Source organism: Choloepus didactylus, chromosome 13 (assembly GCF_015220235.1).
Source record: "Choloepus didactylus isolate mChoDid1 chromosome 13, mChoDid1.pri, whole genome shotgun sequence".
NCBI classification, from domain to species: Eukaryota; Metazoa; Chordata; class Mammalia; order Pilosa; family Megalonychidae; genus Choloepus; species Choloepus didactylus.
In genome coordinates, this window is record NC_051319.1 from 19,139,182 (window position 1) to 19,156,556 (window position 17,375).

Genomic DNA, 17,375 nt, shown 5'->3' on the forward strand with positions numbered 1-17,375 from the left:
TCTTACTCAAACTCTTTCAAAACATTGAAAAAAATGGAACACTACCTAACTCATTTTATGAAGCTAACATCAATCTAATACCAAAACCAGGCAAAGATGCTACAAAAAAGGAAAACTACCGGCCAATCTCCCTAATGAATATAGATGCAAAAATCCTCAACAAAATACTTGCAAATCGAATCCAAAGACACATTAAAAAAATCATACACCATGACCAAGTGGGGTTCATCCCAGGCATGCAAGGATGGTTCAACATAAGAAAAACAATCAATGTATTACAACACATTAAAAACTCGAAAGGGAAAAATCAATTGATCATCTCAATAGATGCTGAAAAAGCATTTGACAAAATCCAACATCCCTTTTTGATAAAAACACTTCAAAAGGTAGGAATTGAAGGAAACTTCCTCAACATGATAAAGAGCATATATGAAAAACCCACAGCCAGCATAGTACTCAATGGTGAGAGACTGAAAGCCTTCCCTCTAAGATCAGGAACAAGACAAGGATGCCCGCTGTCACCACTGTTATTCAACATTGTGCTGGAAGTGCTAGCCAGGGCAATCCGGCAAGACAAAGAAATAAAAGGCATCCAAATTGGAAAAGAAGAAGTAAAACTGTCATTGTTTGCAGATGATATGATCTTATATCTAGAAAACCCTGAGAAATCAACGATACATCTACTAGAGCTAATAAACAAATTTAGCAAAGTAGCGGGATACAAGATTAATGCACATAAGTCAGTAATGTTTCTATATGCTAGAAATGAACAAACTGAAGAGACACTCAAGAAAAAGATACCATTTTCAATAGCAACTAAAAAAATCAAGTACCTAGGAATAAACTTAACCAAAGATGTAAAAGACCTATACAAAGAAAACTACATAACTCTACTAAAAGAAATAGAAGGGGACCTTAAAAGATGGAAAAATATTCCATGTTCATGGATAGGAAGGCTAAATGTCATTAAGATGTCAATTCTACCCAAACTCATCTACAGATTCAATGCAATCCCAATCAAAATTCCAACAACCTACTTTGCAGACTTGGAAAAGCTAGTTATCAAATTTATTTGGAAAGGGAAGATGCCTCGAATTGCTAAAGACACTCTAAAAAAGAAAAACGAAGTGGGAGGACTTACACTCCCTGACTTTGAAGCTTATTATAAAGCCACAGTTGCCAAAACAGCATGGTACTGGCACAAAGATAGACATATAGATCAATGGAATCGAATTGAGAATTCAGAGATAGACCCTCAGATCTATGGCCGACTGATCTTTGATAAGGCCCCCAAAGTCACCGAACTGAGCCATAATGGTCTTTTCAACAAATGGGGCTGGGAGAGTTGGATATCCATATCCAAAAGAATGAAAGAGGACCCCTACCTCACCCCCTACACAAAAATTAACTCAAAATGGACCAAAGATCTCAATATAAAAGAAAGTACCATTAAACTCCTAGAAGATAATGTAGGAAAACATCTTCAAGACCTTGTATTAGGCGGCCACTTCCTAGACTTTACACCCAAAGCACAAGCAACAAAAGAGAAAATAGATAAATGGGAACTCCTCAAGCTTAGAAGTTTCTGCACCTCAAAGGAATTTCTCAAAAAGGTAAAGAGGCAGCCAACTCAATGGGAAAAAATTTTTGGAAACCATGTATCTGACAAAAGACTGATATCTTGCATATACAAAGAAATCCTACAACTCAATGACAATAGTACAGACAGCCCAATTATAAAATGGGCAAAAGATATGAAAAGACAGTTCTCTGAAGAGGAAATACAAATGGCCAAGAAACACATGAAAAAATGTTCAGCTTCACTAGCTATTAGAGAGATGCAAATTAAGACCACAATGAGATACCATCTAACACCGGTTAGAATGGCTGCCATTAAACAAACAGGAAACTACAAATGCTGGAGGGGATGTGGAGAAATTGGAACTCTTATTCATTGTTGGTGGGACTGTATAATGGTTCAGCCACTCTGGAAGTCAGTCTGGCAGTTCCTTAGAAAACTAGATATAGAGCTACCATTCGATCCAGCGATTGCACTTCTCGGTATATACCCGGAAGATCGGAAAGCAGTGACACGAACAGATATCTGCACGCCAATGTTCATAGCAGCATTATTCACAATTGCCAAGAGATGGAAACAACCCAAATGTCCTTCAACAGATGAGTGGATAAATAAAATGTGGTATATACACACGATGGAATACTACGCGGCAGTAAGAAGGAACGATCTGGTGAAACATATGACAACATGGATGAACCTTGAAGACATAATGCTGAGCGAAATAAGCCAGGCACAAAAAGAGAAATATTATATGCTACCACTAATGTGAACTTTCAAAAATGTAAAACAAATGGTTTATAATGTAGAATGTAGGGGAACTAGCAGTAGAGAGCAATTAAGGAAGGGGGAACAATAATCCAAGAAGAACAGATAAGCTATTTAACGTTCTGGGGATGCCCAGAAATGACTATGGTCTGTTAATTTCTGATGGATGTAGTAGGAACAAGTTCACTGAAATGTTGCTATATTATGTAACTTTCTTGGGGTAAAGTAGGAACATGTTGGAAGTTAAGCAGTTATCTTAGGTTAGTTGTCTTTTTCTTACTCCCTTGTTATGGTCTCTTTGAAATGTTCTTTTATTGTATGTTTGTTTTCTTTTTAACTTTTTTTTCATACAGTTGATTTAAAAAAGAAGGGAAAGTTAAAAAAAAAAAATGAAAAAAGACAAACAAGGAAAAAAAAAAAAAAAGATGTAGTGCCCCCTTGAGGAGCCTGTGGAGAATGCAGGGGTATTCGCCTACCCCACCTCCATGGTTGCTAACATGACCACAGACATGGGGGACTGGTGGTTTGATGGGTTGAGCCCTCTACCATAAGTTTTACCCTTGGGAAGACGGTTGCTGCAAAGGAGAGGCTAGGCCTCCCTGTATTTGTGCCTAGGAGTCTCCTCCTGAATGCCTCTTTGTTGCTCAGATGTGGCCCTCTCTCTCTGGCTAAGCCAACTTGAAAGGTGAAATCACTGCCCTCCCCCCTACGTGGGATCAGACACCCAGGGAAGTGAATCTCCCTGGCAACGTGGAATATGACTCCCGGGGAGGAATGTAGACCCGGCATCGTGGGATGGAGAACATCTTCTTGACCAAAAGGGGGATGTGAAAGGAAATGAAATAAGCTTCAGTGGCAGAGAGATTCCAAAACGAGCCGAGAGATCACTCTGGTGGGCACTCTTACGCACACTTTAGACAACCTTTTTTAGGTTCTAAAGAATTGGGGTAGCTGGTGGTGGATACCTGAAACTATTAAACTACAACCCAGAACCCATGAATCTCGAAGACAGTTGTATAAAAATGTAGCTTATGAGGGGTGACAGTGGGATTGGGAATGCCATAAGGACCAAACTCCACTTTGTCTAGTTTATGGATGGATGTGTAGAAAAGTAGGGGAAGGAAACAAACAGACAAAGGTACCCAGTGTTCTTTTTTACTTCAATTGCTCTTTTTCACTCTAATTATTATTCTTGTTATTTTTGTGTGTGTGCTAATGAAGGTGTCAGGGATTGATTTAGGTGATGAATGTACAACTATGTAATGGTACTGTAAACAATCGAAAGTACAATTTGTTTTGTATGACTGCGTGGTATGTGAATATATCTCAATAAAATGATTAAAAAAATAAAATAAAAAAATAAAAAAATAAAAGGGGATGATCTCGAGGGACCTGGAAAAAAAAAAAAAAAAAAAAAAGCCTACAGTCAATCAATACGAAGGAAGGCTAGGGAAGAGAATAAAAGAAAAAGCAAAAGAAGTAACATTAAAAATAGAGTGAGTAAAAAGCCCAAAATATGATGGAAGAAATGAAATCAAATTATAGCAGCAAACACAATGCCTGAGAATGAACTAAACATTCCAGTTAAGAGACAGATTGCCAGGGCAGATTTTTAAAAATCCATCTATGTTCCTTTTATAGGAAATGACTCAAATATAAGGACAGAGAAAGATTGAAAGTAAAATAATAAAAAAGTATATGCGTAAGGTAAATAGAAAACTAGTATAGCTATATTAATATCGGATAAAAATCCTTTTATTGGCAGAAAACATAATCCGAAATAAATATGATTACTTCACATTGATTAAAGTTTCAGTTCTAGGAAGATATACGTTTATGCATTTAAATACGCAGCTTGAGGATATATAAATCAGAAGTTGACAAACTCGACAAATGGACAAATGGACAATTCCACCATAAGAGAGTTTTGAACTCGTAGAAATTGGCAGATCTAGCAGACAAGGATATAGAAGATGTGAACAACACGTTTAACAAGCTTGATTTAATGGGCATATGCAGAGCACTGTAGCCAACAACTGACGAATTATATATTCTTTAGGCATATTTTAAGCATACATGGAACATTAAAAAATTAAACAAGAGCAACGAGATAAAAAAAATAGATGGAGGGAAGTAGTCAAGTGAGGAAATTAATAAAATAGAAAACAAGGATATGGCAGGCACTGGCACATAGGAGGCACTCTATGTTGTTTTTGGTGAATAAAAAAAAACAAAAATCTGCATATATGTATGTATATAAAAATGTCAGAAAGAAAACTCTCCAAAGAGTGATTAAATCCAAGCCAGGCAGCTTTGGATCATCTTGCTTTTATTGTTTGTTCCTTTCTGTATCTTATGAACACTCTGTATGTATTGCTCTTATAATTTTCTAAAAGCACATTATTTTTAAAGAAATAAAATTGTCAAGTGATAGATTAGAGAGGATGAAGCCAGGGTTTATACTTGATGCCAAATCTGGTCAGTGGGGTGAGGAGGTACAGGGTAAAGAGGATGAACTTGGGTTGTGTTGAGGCACTTTCTCCCTCACTACATGAATGACCTTTAGCATATATGATCTCTTTGAACCTGTTTTTTGGCGTGGGAATGATAAAGCCTTCCTCAGAGAATTACTGTGATCAGTTAACTGTGTTAATCACTTAGTATAGTGCTTGTTACTTAGTAGGTGCCCAATAGAGATTTTCCTTTCCCTGCTTGAGGAAGTAGAATGAGGAAGATAGCTCCTCTCCATTTCTGAGAAATGTGCCCAGGGTGGAAGCAAACTTGATCGGTCTGGAATATGACACTGGATGAAAGTTTAGTATGTGAAATTACATTCATGCCCTCCTGGAGAGCCAACAAAATTAAGAAGTGAACCAAGTAACTCATCATATTTATTAGATGTAAGAATGAAGTTGCAGTATTACCATTTCCTCGTGATAGTCATACCTAATAGTTGTGAAGCCAGTTCACAGTATTCACGTCAGACTTATTTTATGAGACATTTAACCATTGCTAAATTAAATTTCATAAGGGAATGGGCCTATGTAACTGCTCTAGAGTTACAGAGATAGAAATCTGACCCATCGTTTCTATCTTCACAGAAAACCATTTAGCATAACTTTGTTCCAGTGGAAGTGTTTATTGAGTTGTAAGCCTAACACAGTTCATTGGCTGCATGTATTTCCACACTGACATTTTTCTCAGCGCAGATTTGCATCAGTTCATTAGTACTGACAGCAGATGGTAGCACTTTCACATGAATTTACCTTCTGAATTGATCTAAGAAATGTCACTAAAAAGATCCTGACAGTTTTGATGTTCTTCCATTTCAGAAAACGGTATGTTAAACAAATAAGGTGTAGGATTTTAGGATTTTGTGAACTCTAACGCATTTTTTTCCTGATTCTCAAACCAACTAAAGACTGCTTTCATCTCTGATTTTGGCTGTCTGAAGGAGAAAATGGAAAATACAGATAATTTTCCCTGATAACATAAACCTTAAAAAATCTGCATCTCAGAAAATTGGCTTTTGGAGGATACCATTCAGATTGATCTTCTACACTGATCAAATGCCTCAAATGTATTGTAAATTCTGTACCCTTCTTTGTCTGAATACAAATTGCTGGGCTTGTGGGATCAGCTGATTTGTGACTAAAAAACGGTATTAACTCAAGTCACAGGGCTAACATTAATACATCCATAAGAAAACCACATTTTTAAATACATACCTTTTGCCTTTAGTTAAGGTTAAATAATTATGAAATTATCACACAAGAAGACTTAATGTTCGCTAGATCAATGAATGAGAGAATATATGAATTCTAATCACATCAGGGAAACTTTGTATTTTCTATATAATATAACCAATATTTATATTCTTCCTAACTCAAGATATTATATTCAGTACCCTTATATATTTTAAATCAAGAATTTGTTTTGACTACTTTTAAAATCAAGTTTCCATCTGTATTTGAAAACCTATTAATAGTCTGGTTAATTTACCACAACTAGAAACTACACTTGTGACAAAGTGTTGGGTGGTGAACCATGTACAGTTTACCTGGGTAATTAATTATGGATGCTTTTGACTCATTGCCAGAAGGAGAGTGGTCATGATCAACACATGCTGAAAGGGTTTGTTTAGCAATAAGAAGGAGCTGTTGTATTCCAAATGCTCTCAAAAATAACACTGCTGCTAACTGACTTAATTCCACTAAAATATAGCAACTTCTTCCAGTATAGCTCCATTTCCTCTATAAGCCCAACCATTGATTATTATTTATTTTTGCTTTATATAATCTTATGTCTTTAAAGAAATTAAGAAAAGAAAAAATACCTAAATGGTCTTTTATATTTATCGTTTATGATGTTCTTTATTTTTTCCCATGGATTTGAGTTACCCTCTAATGTTATTTCCTGAAGGACTTTTTTTCATGTATCTTATGAGGCAGGACTGTAGCAAGGAATTCTCTCAGTCTGTTTACCTGGCAATGTATATTTATATCACCTTCATCTTTGAAGTGTAGTTTTGCTGGATATAGAATTCTTGATTGATGGGGTTTTTTCCCCAGCACTTTGAATATGTCGTTGTACTGTTTTCTGGACTGATGAGAAGTCAGCTGTTAATTGTTTTGTTATTTCTCTTTATGTGATGAATCCTTTTTCTCTTGCTGCTTTTAAGATGTTCTCCTTGTCTTTGGCTTTCAGCTATTTGACTATGATGTGTCTAGGTAGGGATCTCTGTAATTCTACTTTGGGTTTATAGAACTTCTTGGATCTCTGTATATTTTTTCAATCAAAATTTGAGAGTTTTCAGGCAGTATTCCTTCAAATATTTTACTTGCCCCTTTTTTTCTCTGCTCTACTTCTCAATTCCCATTATATGTATGTTGGTATGCTTGATGTTGTCCCACAGATCTATGTGTCTCTGTTCATTTTTATTAAATTTTTTTCCTCTTTTCTTCAGAAAGAATAATTTCTATTAATATATCTTCAAATCACCAAGTCTTGCTCCTGCCATCTCATATCTGCTGTTAGGCCTACCTATTGAATTTTTTATCTCTGGTATTGTGCTTTACAACTCTATAATTTTTCATTTGATTATTTTATATAGTTTCTGTTTATTGAGATTTCCTATTTGCAGAGTCTTTATCATCATTTTTCCCCTTTAATTCTTTAAACATAGTTTTCCTTAATTCTTTGAATATATTTATATTAGCTGCTTTCACTTCTTTTTCTGCTAAATCCAATATCTGGGCCCACTCAGAGTTCATTTATATTAATGACTTTTTTTTCCTGAATATGCATCATGCTTTTCTGTTTCTTTGCATGTCTCATAAATTTCTTTGAATACTGGACATTTTAGCTAATATATTGTAGCAGTTCTGGATTCTGATTTTTTTTCCCTGAGTGTTGGGTTTTGTTCTTGTTATTTTGTTTTCTTTTTGTTTCTGTTTTTTTCATAACTTGCTCATGCTTCATCTGCAGAATTTGTCTTACCTGTAAGTATGGCATCTGCTGTCTCTGCTATTTCTTTTTTCATTCTTATTTTTATTTTTCAGCCTGGCTTCCCAGGGTTTGCCAAACTATGTCTGTATAGCTTGTCAGTCACCCAGTGATTGGAAAGAGGTTGTCTTCAAATAACTCAAGCCTATATGTAAGCTTTGCCCCTTTCTTGATGGGCATATGTGGGGGTTGGGAGGCACACTCAAAATTCAGATCATTTTCAAGTCTGCTTCTGCTTTTACTTTCCATCAGGCCCTTTTGTGTCTCTCTTGTAAGTCCACATAGATTCCCAGTCAGCCAGGAATGCCTGGAGAGCTTGTCTAGCCATTCTACAGCTCTTTCATTTCCAAGATCTCCCTCCCTTCTGGATGGTCTGTTGCTTGCCCTGACTGTGAGAGCAACCTCTGGCTAGCAAAGCTGTGGTTTTAACTTGTTCATTTGTTATCTGTTTTTCCATTTTTATTGACAACACCACTGGGCAGGCGTTTTCACCTTCTGTTAGAAATCATAAGCCCCTGTGGCAGTACAACTATTGGCCACCCACATCCTCGTAAAATCCTACTGATGGAGCTGTGGGAGGAGGAGGCCAAATATGGGAGCATTTCTAGGCAAGATGGATGTAGACTCCTTTTGTTTCTAACTGCAGTCACAGCAGCCTCTCATGAACCAAACACTTCTCCAATTTTTTATTTGCTTTTTGGTTGTTTTTGAAAGCCCTTAAATGGTTGTTTTGACAATTTTGTTCAGTTTTACACTTGTTTTCTGGAGAGAGAATTTGCTTACCTCTTCATTCTGCCATAGCTGGAAGTCCTGCCTATTGTTATTTATTTATAAAAATTTTTTAAAGATTATAGAAATATGCCTTATCATAATTCCTATTTTAAGCTGATCAACATACCATAGCTTGATTTTTAAAACCAAAACATCTAACCAAGCCATGTAATTTTTTAAAATCCATTTTTTTAATTGAGATTGTTCACAAACCATACAATTATCCAAAGATCCAAAGTATACAATCAAATTGCCCATCATACAGCTGTGCGTCTATCAACACAATTAATTTTTTTCTCAATTTTTAGAACATTTTCATTACTCCAGAAAAGAAATAAAGACAAAAAAAGGAAACTCAAATCCTCCCATACCCCTAACCATCCCCCCCGCCCATTATTGAGTCATAGTTTTGGTATAGTACCTTTGTTACTGTTGATGAAAGAATGTTAAAATACTACTAACTGTAGTATATAGTTTGCAATAGGTATATATTTTCCTATATGTCCCTCTATTATTAACTTCTAGTTATAGTGTCATACATTTGTTCTAGTTCATGAGAGAGATTTCTAATATTTGTGCAGTTAATCACGGACGTTGTCCACCACAAGATTCACTGTTTTATACATTCCCATATTTTAACCTCCAAGTTTCCTTTTGGTGACATACGTGACTCTGAGCTTACCCTTTCCACCACATTCACACACCTTTCAGCACTGTTAGTTATTCTCACAACATGCTACCAACACCTCTGTCCATTTCCAAATGTTTAAGTTCACCCTAGTTGAACATTCTGCTCATAATAAGCAACCACTCCCCATTCTTTAGCCTTGTTCTATATCCTGCTAACTTATGTTTCATGTCTATGACTTTACATATTATAATTAGTTCATATCAGTGAGACCCTGCAATATTTGTTCTTATGTGTCTGTCTTAATTCACTTAATATAGTGCCCTCAAGGTTTATTCAAAAACCCATTTTTTTTAAGATGGTTTTGTTCACACACCATACATTCCATCCTAAATAAACCATCATTAGTTTCCTGTATAGTCACATATTTATGTATTCAGCACCATCGCCACTAACTATATAAGGACATCTCCATTTCTTCCACAAAGAAGGAGGAAGAGTCAAAGAAGGTAGAGGGACAAAAGAAAAAGAAAAGAGAGAGAGAGAGAGAGAGAGAAACCTAACAGCTAGAAAGCAATAAAAGGAAAGATAGCATTAAACTAAAGTAGAATAAAGAGTCAGACAACACCACCAATGTCAGGAGTCCCATACTCTTCCCCTATGCCCCCCCCCCATATGCATTTAGCTTTGTTATATTGCCTTTGTTATATTAAAGGAAGCATAATACAATGTTTCTGTTAATTATAATCTCCAGTTTGCATTGATTGCATTTCCCCCCCAATCCCACCCTATTTTTAACACCTTGCAATGTTGACAATTCATTTGTTCTACCCCATGTAAAAACAGATTTGCACCTTTTATTACAATTGTTGAGCACCCTAGCTTTCACTGAGTTATACAGTCCCAGTCTTTATCTTTCCTCTTTCATTCTGGTGTCCCACATGGTCCTAACCTTCCTCTTTCAACCATGCTCACAGTCATCTTTGTTCAGTGTACTTACATTGTTGTGCTACTATCTCCCAAAATTGTTTTCCAAACCTCTCATTCCTGTCTTTTCCTTTCTGTCTGCAGTGCTTCCTTTAGTGTTTCCTGTAGATCAGGTATCTTGTTCACAAACTCTGTCCTTGTCTGTTTGTCAGAGAATATTTTAAGCTCTCCCTCATATATGAAGGACAGTTTTGCCAGATATAGGATTCTTGGTTGGTGGTTTTTCTCTTTCAGTATCATAAATATATCACCCCACTTCCTTCTTGCCTCCATGGTTTCTATTGAGAAATCCTCACATAGTCTTATCAAGTTTCCTTTGTATGTGATGGATTGCTTTTCTCTTGCTGCATTCAGGATTCTCTTTTTATCTTTGACATTTGCTAATCTGATTATTAAGTGTCTTGGTGTAGGCCTATTCAGATCTGTTCGGTTTGTAGTATGCTGCACTTCTTGGATCCGTAATTTTATGTCTTTCATAAGAGATGGGAAATTTTCATTGATTATTTCCTCTGTTATTGCTTCTGCCCCTTTTCCCTTCTCTTCTCCTTCTGGGACACCAATGACACATACATTCTTGCTTTTCATTTTGTCCTTAAGTTCCCAGAGATGTTGTTCATATTTTTCCATTCTTTTCTCTATCTGTTATTTTGTGTGTAGGCTTTCAGATGCCTTGTTCTCCAGTTCCTAGTGTTTTCTTCTGCCTCTTGAAATCTGCTATTGTATGTTTCCATTGTGTCTTTCATCTCTTGTGTCGTGTCTTTCATTTCCATAGATTCTGCCAGTTGGTTTTTCGAACTTTCAATTTTTACCTTATGTACACCCAGTGTTTTCATTATATGGTTCATCTTTTTTGCCATATCTTCCCTAAACTTTTTGAATTGACTTAGTATTAGTTGTTTAAATTCCTGTATCTCAGTTGCAGTGTAAGTTTTTTCCTTTGACTGGGCCATAGCTTCATTTTTCTTAGTGTAGGTTGTAGTTTTCTGTTGTCTAGGCATCTGGTTTCCTTGGTTACCCCAGATTTTCCCAGACCAGAATTGGCTCAGGTCTTAGAAGGTGCCAATAGTATCACGTCTCCCTGACGGTGTGTCTTAGAAGATTCGTGCACCCTATGAGGCCTCAAGTCACTGTGCTTTTCTGCCCAGCAGGTGAAGCCTGTCAGCCTGTAGCTCCAGACTGGTGTAAGGAGGTGTGGCCCATGGCTGTTTTCCCCCAGGCTCTGGGATCTGGTTCTGAATGGAGGGCAGGTAGTAGAGCTGGGCCCCACATCTTTCCTCTTAGGGAAGATTACTCCCCAGGGAGAGGTCATTAGCATTTGAATAGACTCTGCCTGTGCTGTCTCCACCCTTGTCTGGGTCAGAACGCTGGGAACTGAAAATGGCTGAGGCTTTCTCCACTGAGCCAAAAAAAGGAACAGAATGCCCCCTTCAGGGCCAGTCTGTGGCCACCCTCCAGCTCTCCAAGGTCAGTCGTCACCAAAAGCCTCTGTCTGCTTGTTAGGGATTCGGAGCTTGTATTGAGCAGTCCACGCTTGTTAATTAAAGCACCAGTTGGAGCTAAGCTAAGCTGTCTTCGCTTGCTGGGAGAGAGCTGCTCTCTAGCATCACGAGGCTTTGCAGTTCAGGCTGTGGGGTAAGGGGGCTCCCAGCTTGGATCCACAGTTTTTACTTACAGATTTTATGCTGCGATCTTGGGCATTCCTCCCAATTCAGGCTGGTGTATGATGAGTGCACAGTCACGTTTGTCCACCCACAGTTATTCCAGAGTATTTATTGTTGTTCCTAGTTGTTTATTCATTGTTCCAGGGGGACAAACTAGCTTCCACTCCTCTTTATGCCACCATCTTCTTCCTGTTCCTAGAATCCATTTTCAAAATCTAACTTAAATTTTTGACTTTTAAAGATAGACATTTATTTTAACATATTCTGTCTAATTACATAGGTAATAATTCTCAAGGTGGTTAGGGATAAAGACTTTTAGGTTTTGTGTTTTTCAAATGGCCAAATCTGCATTGAAGAAATGACCAAGCTATTCTAAAAGCTCTTCTAGGGCATGACCATCTCTATTATTTTAAAAAGTGTTTCACATGAGCATTACCATGCATTTTATTTTATTAAGACATAACCTTAAATGCTCATTTGATTCTTTTTATATTGTTTGAGGAAAAATGAATAGTAAATGTTGCAGATTACTGAAGTGTTTTTATTTTATTTTGAAATAAAAATAAACTTTTTATTTTGAAATGATTTCAAACTGAGAGGACAGTTGCAAAAATAATGCAAACCCCACACAGAGAATTCCAACATACCCTCACTGTTTCAGATTGCTAAAGCCCCTGGAATGCAATATACCAGAAATGGGCTGGCTTTTACAATGGGGATTTATTAGTTTACAAATTTACAGTTCTGAGGCCATGAAAATGTCTCAGTGAAGGCATCAAAAGGACGATTCCTTCTCTGAAAAAAGGCCGATGGTATCTGGGGTTCCTCTGTCACATGGGAAAGCACATGGCCGGTGTCTGCTGATCCTTCTCTCCCAGGTTTCATTGCTTTCATTTCTGGCTCTTTCAGTTTCTGTGGATCCTTGCTTGCCTCTCCTGGGGCTTTTCTCTCCAAGCTCTCTGGGTGTTTCTCTCTCTGTATTTTCCTCTGAGCTCTCTTAGCTTTTTATGTCTTTTATCTTCATAAAGGGCTCCAGTAAAAGGATTAAGACCCACTTTGAATTGTGTGGGTTGCATCACAATTGAAACAACCTAATCAAAAGGTCCCACCCACAATAGGTCTGCACCCACAGGAATGGATTAAAAGAACATGGCCTTTTCTGGGGTGCATAACAGTTTCAAACCAGCACACCCACACCCCCTGATACCCAGATCCACTAGTTTTAATATTTTGCCACATTTACCATATCATTCCATCTGTCTGTCTATCTATCTGTCTATCTATCTATCTATCTATCTATCTGGCCATCCATCTATTTTTTGAACATTTGAGAGTGTTGCATACGTCATGCTCCTTGACCACTTAATACTTCCATGTATATTTCCTAAAAACAAGGATTTTCACTTATTTAACCACCTTAGGTGCAGTTATCAAGTTCAAGACATTTAACATTGATATAAAGCTTACAGTCTATATTCCATTTTTTTTCATGTGTCCCATTAATGTCCTTTTGAGCCTTTTCTTCCCCATTCTTAGATCCCATCCAGGATGGGATGTGGAGTACAGAGAGAGCTAGAAAGAAGCAGCTCAGGCATTACTATAAGAATCAGGCTACTGAGCAGAAACATCTGCAGGTGACATTCAAAGGGATAAAATGCCAAGTGGAGCTAAAACTAAAAGAGAAACACAGCTACCTACAACTCATGGATCACTCAGCCCTCACTGCAGGCTCACACAACACAGTCTTCACACCCAGGGTCACCAATAAAAGTGGAATTATCCCTTCTGTTTCTTGTGAGTGGGTGTGTGCACATTCATGCACACATGAATGTTCTCAGGTTGGAGAGTGGAGGCAGCAGAGACAACCACATGATTCCTCCCATAGACAGCTTCGAGTTCAGCTGCTCCATGGACTGGCTGAGAAGAGGAGAAGCAGCCAGAAGGAGCTAGGCAGTTCCTAGTCCAATTCCAGCTTATAGGCTTGTTTTATTTGGCCCAAACCATATTTAAAACAAAAAACTATGCCAACTTTTAAATTTAATGGATTTGTACTTAAAAATCTTGATTTTCAGATTATTTTGAAAAATGGGAAGATCTGACTCACTGAACCCACATTCTACATGACACAGTTGGCTGTAGCAGAGTAGCAAGCACATCCTTGGTTGGGCATACTCTCTAGTTCCCCACAGTCCTCATCATCTCTTGTGGCTTTTAACTGGCATCACCCCTTTAGGTCACTTATCTGCTCTTCATAGGTATTTGATTTTTCAGTTTATGGCATAATGGTTAATCCTGTATCATCAATAATTGTTTTCATGTTTCTAGAACATGTGCATAGATCATTCACCTACATAGAAATCTTCTAGGGCTTCTCATTGCTTGCAAAATGATATCTGCATTCATAATCTGGCAGCAGTCTGGCCCCTACCTTATATCCAGTCATTCTCTTATAAAGGCAGTGAAGTTGCATCATATGACTTTTTAAATTGTAGGAACGCAGACCTATAGGATTGGGAGAATAGAGAAACACAGAGAGCAAAATAGGCAGGCGGCAATAGAACAATTTAAATAGTGAAAGCCATTTAAAGCCATTTCATCTCCCCTCACCCCCATACCACTCGATGAACTTGTGTCCATTGGCACTGGATGCAAGTTGGCTTGAATCAATTCACATGTTGGCAAAATTTATGGAAGAAAATGTGTGAATGATCTTGGTCACCTTACCATTGACACTGATGGGAATGAAATACATTGTTTAGATGGTCAGGCTGCCGACTTCCTTCAGGAAAAAACTGAAAAATTACTATAGGCCAAAGGGAAACATTTGCATACAAAGAGTTAGAGGAACTGATAAAACATATCTACGTTTGTACTGTGTAAACAAAAGTCTATGCTGCTACACTTGACCATACTATTTATCAATGAATAGCTCTTCTTCTCAGCAACTTCTCTTATTTGGATTATAAATTATATTTCAAAATAGGAAATCAACATATATCTTAATTTAATAACTTAGAATTTAAAACACGCCTTTATTTTACAGGAGTAAAACAGATCGTTTTAACTTTTTCACAGTAACTCACACTGGCAATTCTTGATCAACTTTGATTTTACAGGAACATCCAATACTTGGGCAACCCTTTTTTGTACTTCATCCCTGCAAGACAAATGAATTCATGTCTCCTATATTAAAGGATTCTCGAAAAACCAATAGGTAAGAAATGCCATCAAGATACATTGACTTATATTCTTATTTTAAAAGTGTAGCTCTTTTTATGTGACTCTAAAAGCCTGGCTAAAAGGAAATATTCTTTGTAATAATGGCTAACATTTACTGATTTTTACTGTGTGCTAGGCACTGTTCTAAATGTTTAAGATATATTAACAGTTTTGATTTTTATAACAATCCTACGAGCTAGGTATCATTATTTTACCAAATTTATAGATGAGGATGCTAAAGCACAGAGAGATTCAACTACTTAGCCAGTGTCACACAGCTAGTTAAATGATGGACCTGGGATTTGAACCCATGCATTTGTGCTCCCAAGCCATGCTCTTAACCTCTGCATTCTGCTACTTTAGCAAATGCTGTAATTTTAAGTGTATAATTTGAATAATCAAAGGGGAGTGAAGGCCTTGCCTCACCCTTCACCTACCTCAGGGCAGGATCCTCACAGTCTCTCTGGACCTCACATCCTTGTTGAGCAATGGAGCTAGCATTTGGAGATGCTAGGATTTCAAAAGTCACCATTTATCTTTGAAGAAAGCCTCACTTGTACTATTGTTATCGACAAACTGACTTTATACCATTCATCCAAACCACAATGGAAATTTCAGTATTGCCTGTATTTTCACTTGTTTCCTAGGAACGTCAACTACATCACTTCATGGCTGAGCATTGTAGGGCCAGTTGTTGGGCTGAATCTACCTCTGAGTTACGCCACAGCAACCTCCCAGGATGAGTGAAATGCTATTTAATTGATGAGGTAAAAAAAGAAAAGCTTGGATTTAATGTTTTGCTGCTACAGTAATCATGGTGTCTCTGTTGCACTTAGATACGCCCCTCCTGGCCCCAAAATATATTAAGTTGGCTTTCATCTTTGATGGGCTGAACCCTGACTTGCTTTTGTAGTTTTCCAATGAGTGCCCCAACCATTCATTTAGGAAGCATTTTACTCTGCTATAAATAACACTCATCCAACTACAGAACTGGATAGCTTTATTTTGGCCTTGATATTTTTGAAATATGTCTTTACTTGTCAGTTGATTTTATTTTATTCTCTTCATTTTTGTTTTCTTCTTCTTCTTTAGATTCTTCTATTGGACCCAAAGTAATTAGAAATTGTTGGATGAAGGATGCCTAGAGTTTGTCTTGGCCAGATCTGGTTTTAACCAATACCATGTACTATTTCATCTCACTAAGATTTTGACATGGTTTTTTTGTTTTTTTCCACCTTGGAAGCAAATGTCTAACAGCAACTGATAAACTGAATGTTTATGAGAAACACTTCAAAGACACAAATCACTACAAAAAGCAAAAAAAAAGTGAATCTAACTCAGTAATACTAGACATATTGACATTAATAGGGCACTTCCAGGTCATTCTTTCCTGGCTAACCAGTTCATATCCCTTTCTATGATATGGGAATTGCTTGAGAAATGGATTTGTATGTTCATTTTAATATAAGAGAAAATAAAATTAAAATACAGAATTTACATGTCCCTAAAAGAGGATGTCCTATTGTAAATAAACATTCAAAAATATTTTTACCTATAGTAATGAAACCAGGGCCATTTTGTCACTATAGATAACAAATCTACAACTATTTGAGGGACATTGAGCAAGTCTTCATGTCTCTGAGACTTGTTTTCTTCATCTCTATATGAGAACAACAAGTTACATCATAGGGTTGTTGTAAGAACCACAAGAGACCAATAATGCATGATAAAATATTGTAACGTATTGTACAAATATGTATTAAATGTTCACCTTTCTTATATTTGATTGTCATTCACTCAGTCTGTGAATAAGTTTAATAACCAGTAAGGTCTTAAGATGAACCTGATCTGGAAGAGATTTCTGTTTTGGGTTTCTTGTTTTGTTTTTCATTTTAACCTGCTAGGGGCTTGAATGAAGAGAAAAATTTAAATGGCTGTTTAGAGAATCTAGATTAGTGTCTGTGATGGTTTGAGGCTATATGTACCCCAGAAAAGATGATTTTTTTAAATCCATTCCTGTTGGTGTAGACCTATTGTAGTTGGGACCTTTTGATTAGTTTATTTCTGTTGAGATATGACCACCTTATTCAAGGTGGCTAATCCTTTTAACTGGAATCCTTAATGAGAGGATAACACACAGAAAAGAAGCCACACACCCCCACTCCCCCAACCCCCCAGAAGCTGAGAAAGGAAGCCACTGAAGCCAGAAGTTGAGAGCAATGAAACCTGGGAGAGAAGGACTAGCAGATGCCAGCCATAT

General features: G+C 37.1%; 1 protein-coding gene across 1 annotated transcript in view; it reads left to right on the forward strand.

Moving 5' to 3' along the window:
- The window catches only part of ATG10 (autophagy related 10), a 253,207-nt gene that overhangs the window by 223,857 nt on the left and 11,975 nt on the right, over nt 1–17,375 (forward strand). The window contains exons 4-5 of the mRNA XM_037800748.1: nt 15,013–15,110; nt 15,763–15,882. Of these exons, the coding sequence (XP_037656676.1) occupies nt 15,013–15,110; nt 15,763–15,862 (198 nt within the window). The 3' untranslated portion in view covers nt 15,863–15,882. The remainder of the gene's footprint in view (nt 1–15,012; nt 15,111–15,762; nt 15,883–17,375) is intronic.